We start from the raw sequence: 6,431 nt of genomic DNA on the forward strand, positions 1-6,431 counted from the left end.
TGAGTAGCTGTGGCCTAAGTTTTTTTCATAATTTGGGTTTCTAGGCCACCAAGGAGAAATTGTCTAATTTGAGGATAGCTAGTCTCATTGTGGCTCATTTTCAGCCAAATTTTCTGGAATTTTCAAGAGTCAAATAATGAATTAAAAATTGTTTTTATCAAATTCAAGTTTTTCGGGGACTAGGTTTCGCCTGATTTGGGTTTCTAGGCCATCTACGCAAGTAAGGTCTATTTCAGCCTATGTCTGCTCATTTTCAGCGTAATTTTCAGGAAAACTCACGATGAATGATCCGGTTGGTGTGTGATTTGGTGGCGAGGTGTCATCCAGCTCCTGCTTAATTGGTCTATCGATAAATTTTGGAATCGGTGGCAGATGATTTGGTGGCACCTGAACGCCCTGACGTGCCAGCATGTCCTCGAGCTCTTTGACACGGTCCGCGTACTTTTGGGCGGCCGCCTCGAGATTTTTCTGGTGCTGTTGATGCTTGAGAGCGTGTTCTCTGTCTTTTTGAAGAACTCGAATATAGTCGCACGAGGCTTTGAGAATCGTTCCTTTGTTCAGCTTCATTTCTCTGGAAAATTCGGGATTTTCAGGGTTTAGATTGAGATTTAATTGAAAATAGATGTCAAATTCGGATTCAGCGCAAAATTCTAACCCGGAAACCAACAAAAATCAAAAATTTTGATGGTGGCCGAGTTTTTGGATTTTCTAGGCCACCATTGGCAAAAGTTAGGCCATACGAGATTTTTGACCTGTGACGAAGTTTTCTAGGGTGATTTGTGATCAGAAATCCGATTTTAATGTTTATTTTCACCTAGAATCATCAGGAAAATCAGAAAATACAAAAAACTACTTTTTTATTGAAAATGTGGATTTCTAGGCCAACTATGGGAACTTTTCTACACGAAATCCTCATTTTTATTATATAAGACTTGAAAATTATTCCTCATAAAAATGCACATCGGAAAGCAAGAAAAAACGAAATGTTTGATGGTGGCCGAGTTTTCGGATTTTCTAGGCCACAAAATGGAAAGTTAGGCCACGCGAGATTTTTGGCTTGGGACCAAATTTTCTAGGGAAGTTTCAAACGGGAAGACTGAATTTAATACTTATTTCAATCTAGTTACATCAGAAAGACCAGAAAATTAATTTTTTCTAAGAATTTGGATTTCTAGGCCACCAGTTGGAAAGTTAGGCCACGCGAGATTTTCGGCAAGAGACCATGTTTTCTAAAGCAGTTTTTAGCAAGAAATCCGATTTTGATGTTTATTTCTATCTAAAATCAGCGGGAAAGCCAGAAAATTGACTTTCTGGATTTCTAGGACACAATAGGTTGAAAGCTAGACCACCATTCTTTATTTAGGTGTATTTTCGACATGAAACTTCAAAATTCACACTTCGAGAATCAAAAAATTCAAATCACTTGTGAAAATCTACCCCCGAAAGCAAGAAAAAACAAGATTTTTCATGGTGGCCGAGTTCTTGGATTTTCTAGGCCACCAGTTGGAAAGTTAGGCCACGCGAGATTTTTGGCAAGGGACCATGTTTTCTAAAACAGTTTTTAGCAAGGAATCCGATTTTGATGTTCATTTCTATCTAAAATCAGCGGGAAAGCCAGAAAATTGACTTTCTGGATTTCTAGGCCAAGAGCGGCTGAAAGCTAGGCCACCATGACTTACTCAGATGTGTTTTTTGGCAGCATTTGTCCCAACTCCTTGATTCGGTCGTTGATGTTGTACCGTCGGCGGCGTTCGACTGAACAATGTATGAATTTGAAAAGTTTTAAGAGCGCAAAAGTTTTTTTCAAAAAAAAAAAAATCTAAAATTTTTTTAATTTTCGAAATTTTCAAATTTCGCGCTTAAGCAAAAAGAATAAAAACTCACTCATATTATGAATATCCTTCTTCCTACGGTCCCTGTAATAGTCATCCGGATCTCCATTGCTTCCGCCGCCCGAGCCTCCACCGGACGCTCCGCCCCCTCCGCCATTCTGAACTCCGCCCAACATTTTCTCGATATCGATTGAGCCGGTTGGCGCGGAACTTGAAACGATCTGAAAATATTGATTTTCAGAAAATTGAAAAAAAGAAAAAAAATTTCAAAAAACATTTTTTTTTAGATAAGAATCTTTTTTGTTTCGTTCGAAATTGGACACAAAAAACCGGTTGATATGTATCAATTTAAAGGCGCATGACACTTTCAATTTCATTTTTTTTAGAGATAAAAGATAAGAGACTTAGAGAAAATGAAAATAGAAATCGATCAAAATAGAAAAAAATTCGAAAAAAGCTTTTTTTTTTGAAATTTTCAGAAAATTGAAAAATCTCCAAAATTGCTCCCAAACGCTTCTGAAAGCGTGCGAAACTATTAAACTCCGCCCCCCCCCCCTAAAAGTGGGCGGGGCCTAATTCACTTACCTGTCTATAATTCTGAGATAGGCCTCCTGGACACGGTATCGGACTACTGGTGTGCACATTTTGCGAGCGATCGCTAGCTCCTGGAATCGGGCGAGCCATGGACATGGATTTTGGACCTCCACCAATGGTCATCTGAAATTTCAGAATTCTGGAGTTTCAGCCAAAAAAATTATTTTAATTTGAAAAAAAAAAAATTTTTTTTTTAATTTTTGGGCTTTTTTGGGTTAGAGATACTACAAAAAATGGTCACACAAAAGGATAGTTTTCTTAGAATTCCGAAAAAAAAAGTTTCAAAAAAAAAGTTATCAAAAAGCAAAGGACAAAAAAGGTGTGTGAATGTTAGATTTGGGGAATACTGTAGATGTCATCTACAGTACCCTACAGTAAGATACTAACCGGTCGGGAAGAGCCACCGCGGCCGTGCTGTTGCTCCTCCTCGTCCATCGTCATCAGCTCGTCCATTATTAGGTCGTCGAGCTGGAAGAAACGGCAAGTAGTACGGTAGGTTGGTAGGTATACGGTAGGTGGGCTTTAGAGGGTTAGTATGTAGGGGATTACGGTAGAGGAAGCAGCAAAAAAATCATGCACATTTTTTTTGAATTTTTGAGCCTAAATATGTCCAAAAATACTGAAATCCAAAAATTCGAAAATTCGGAAATTCGAAAATTCAGAAATTCAAAAATTCAGAAATTCAGAAATTCAGAAATTCAGAAATTCAGAAATTCAGAAATTCAAAAATTCAGAAATTCAGAAAAATTCAGAAATTCAGAAATTCGGAAATTCAAAAATTCGGAAATTCAAAAATTCAGAAATTCAGAAATTCAAAAATTCAGAAATTCAGAAATTCAGAAATTCAAAAATTCAGAAATTCAAAAATTCAGAAATTCAGAAATTCAGAAATTCAGAAATTCAGAAATTCAGAAATTCAAAAATTCAAAAATTCAGAAATTCAGAAATCAAGAAATTCGGAAATTCGGAAATTCAAAAATTCAGAAATTCAAAATCCAGAAATTCGGAAATTCGGAAATTGCGAAATTCAGAAATTAAGAAATTTATCGACACTTATTTTTTGCCAAAATCTACCGTAACCCCTTGAATAGCTTCAAAACAGGAAAAATGAAACATAGATACAGCGAATAAAACAAACGGTTAGTTGTACAGTAATCCTAAAATTTTCAGATTTTCCAAAATTCCCGCTACAGTAATCCCAAAATTGCAAAAAAAAACCCACATCATGTCCAAACATATTCATGCCACCGCCTGGAATCGGACTCTCGCCAAATCGCTGAATTTTGTCATTGTCCGGTGGTGATCCACGTGGCTGAAAATTTCAGAATTTCAGACAAAAAAATTTTTTTATTAAATTTTTTTTTTGAAATTTTTCAATTCTGACAGAATATGGTACTTTGTGTATTTTCAGACTGTTTCAGATCAATTTCGGAAAGTTTTCAAAAAATTTTTTTTCAAAAAAATTCAAATTTCGCGCCCAATCTCTCCAACCTGCAATCGTCTCTTGGGCATTTTCGCTGATGGTGGTGATGGTGATTTGCTATCACTATCACCATCGCTTCGAATCGATGAAACGTATTGATAGAGCCGCTGGTCGTCGGCCGACGGTGGCGACCATCTGGGATTAGTGGGGGCGGAGACTAGGCGGCGACGGTTTGGAAATGGGCGGTGCCCATTTGAAAAATCATGGGCCGAAAGTCGTCCGGACCCTCCGACCAGAGTGGATAGCGTCTCATTTGAGAGATCATTCGGATGGTGGTCATCGTCATCGGCCATCATTGTGTGTTGTGGTGTGGTGGGCGTGGCTTAGGTGTGCGAAGCTTATTTTTTTGTGATTTTGAGGATTCAGTAGAAGTGTCCTAAATGTCAAAAATCCAGTAGGTTCGACGAAAAACGGAGGAGAACGAGCGACAATGATGCAAAAATGAAGCGAAACGAGTCGGGAAGGAAAGGATAGGGTGGGCGGAGCCTAAAGTGGGCGTGGTCTGTTTTTTTTTTGTTGGGGGCGGATTTAGAGGCTTCAATAGAGGCGTCCTAAGTGTACAAAAATATAGAATATTCAAGAGAAACCGAAGAAAAAATGAGCGACATTGAAGAAAAAGAAGTCCAGAACAGTGAGAAACTTCAAAAGAGGGCGGAGCCTATTTCTAAAAGAGGGCGGAGCCTATTTCTAAAAGTGGGCGGAGCTTAAATTTCTTGAAATACAATTCTAATAACTTTAAACTAGGTTCTAGGAAGCCAAAAGTTTCGATTGAGAGAATTCAGAGCATCTAGAGCTTTGTAGCATATTTTATAGTCTACTGGGAAAATGGGCGGAGCCTAAAGAGGGCGGGGCCTAATTTTCGGAGTCTGATCAAAGTGCGTTTTATATAACATTTTATGTATTAAATTGACAGGAAAATGGAAAAAAAAGAAAGAGAAAAAAGTTGTTTTGATAGAGATATGAAATGAAATTATAGAGGAGAGAGAGAGAGAGAGAGAGAGAGGCGCAGAGAAATAGTGTGTCCTTCAAAAAGAGCAAAATAAGTATAAATGACAGACATGTGATGATTGAATGGAGAGGAGAAACTTTCACTTTTACAGAAAGGACACTGAAAATTATAGACAACAAGAAACATCAGCAGCTGGAAACTTCTAGAATCTACAACTCTCTTGGAACTTGACGTTTTTGAATGATTCAAATTGTATAATGTAGCGTTTGAAATTCTCTACAAAATGATATTAAATTCAATACATTATATATTTTTGTTAGATTTGAAAAAGTGGTTTTTGAAGCGGGTTAGAAGGAAAAGTGGGATGAGAGCTTATTTTAGCTCATAACTTTTTTCAAAATTGACATTTTCGAATGATCTAAATTGGAAAATGTAGAATTTAAAATTATCTACAAAGTAATATTAAATGCGAAACATGTAACTCATTTGATTTGTTTGAAAATGTTGATTTTGAAGCGAGTTACAAGGCAAAGTGTGAGAGGCGCTACAATTTGGCTCATAACTTTTTTCAAAATTGACATTTTTAAATGATCTAAAATGGAAAATGTAGGATTTAAAAAGAGCTACAAATTAATATAAAATAATATTATATTTTCTAGAAAATAGGGAAAATAGGAGCCAGGGAACCCGAGGGGGGGGGGGGTACAAGCTGCAAGGTGGAGAGGTACCACAATTCAGCTTGTAACTTTCTTCTAAATCAACATTTTCGAATCATTTAAAATCGAAAATGTAGGATTTAAAAAGGGCTACACAATCACACAAGTTACATTATGATAAAAATGAGATTCCGGGAGATATGGGACATGTAAACTTCATATTGCGAACCGAAAAACGGAAAAAAAACGAAACTGGCATTTCGTGGCTAATTTATGCCGATTTTGAGCTGTTTTCAATTCCGGCCAGTTACTCAATTTAATATAATTTTGTAGAGCTTTTCAAGATCTACAGTTTTCAATTTAAATCATTTAAAAATGTTAGATTTGAAACAAGTTATGAGCTTTGAAAGACTTAATCCTTATTTGAGCTATTTTTCCCCAATTTCAAGCGATTTTCAGCTCTTTTCGAAATTGAGAAATGATTCAAATAATATATCATTTTGAAGAACTTCTCAAAACCTACATTTTCCAATTTAAATAATTCAAAAATATTCAATTTAAAAAAAGTTATGAGCTTTAGAGTATTTGATCCTCATTTTTGATGTTTTACGCTATTTGAGGTCATTTTCAAGCGATTTTTAACTATATTTAGCTATTTTAAACCCTTTTGAAGCTAGGTATTTTCGAATCATTTTCACTCTTTGTGTTCCCCAAAAAGGACCATATGCCATTAAAAGAATTGGCATGTCTTGATTACTAATTGTATTGACCCTCACACTAATTAAGGGTAGCATATGGTACCAAAAGGCCGAATTATCTAAATTAGCTAGAAAACTTAGGTCAACTAGATAAGCTGGAAAATTAGATATTGGACAAAAAAATCGATAAAAATCAGGCTGACTGGGGGGTTGGTTGCG

The 6,431-nt window shown here is 36.3% G+C and overlaps 1 protein-coding gene across 1 annotated transcript; it reads right to left on the reverse strand.

Moving 5' to 3' along the window:
- Positions 1-237: 237 nt before the first annotated feature.
- On the reverse strand, positions 238-4,205 carry CBG24924 (the record flags this gene model as incomplete). Its single annotated transcript, XM_002648547.2, has 7 exons — positions 238-571; positions 1,680-1,755; positions 1,885-2,053; positions 2,418-2,549; positions 2,814-2,894; positions 3,649-3,738; positions 3,918-4,205. 7 exons carry the CDS (start codon positions 4,203-4,205, stop codon positions 238-240), a joined length of 1,170 nt encoding a protein of 389 aa, XP_002648593.2.
- Positions 4,206-6,431: the final 2,226 nt, after the last annotated feature.

This window comes from Caenorhabditis briggsae (genome assembly GCF_000004555.2).
Source record: "Caenorhabditis briggsae AF16 supercontig from assembly CB4, cb25.NA_271, whole genome shotgun sequence".
Taxonomy (NCBI): Eukaryota; Metazoa; Nematoda; class Chromadorea; order Rhabditida; family Rhabditidae; genus Caenorhabditis; species Caenorhabditis briggsae.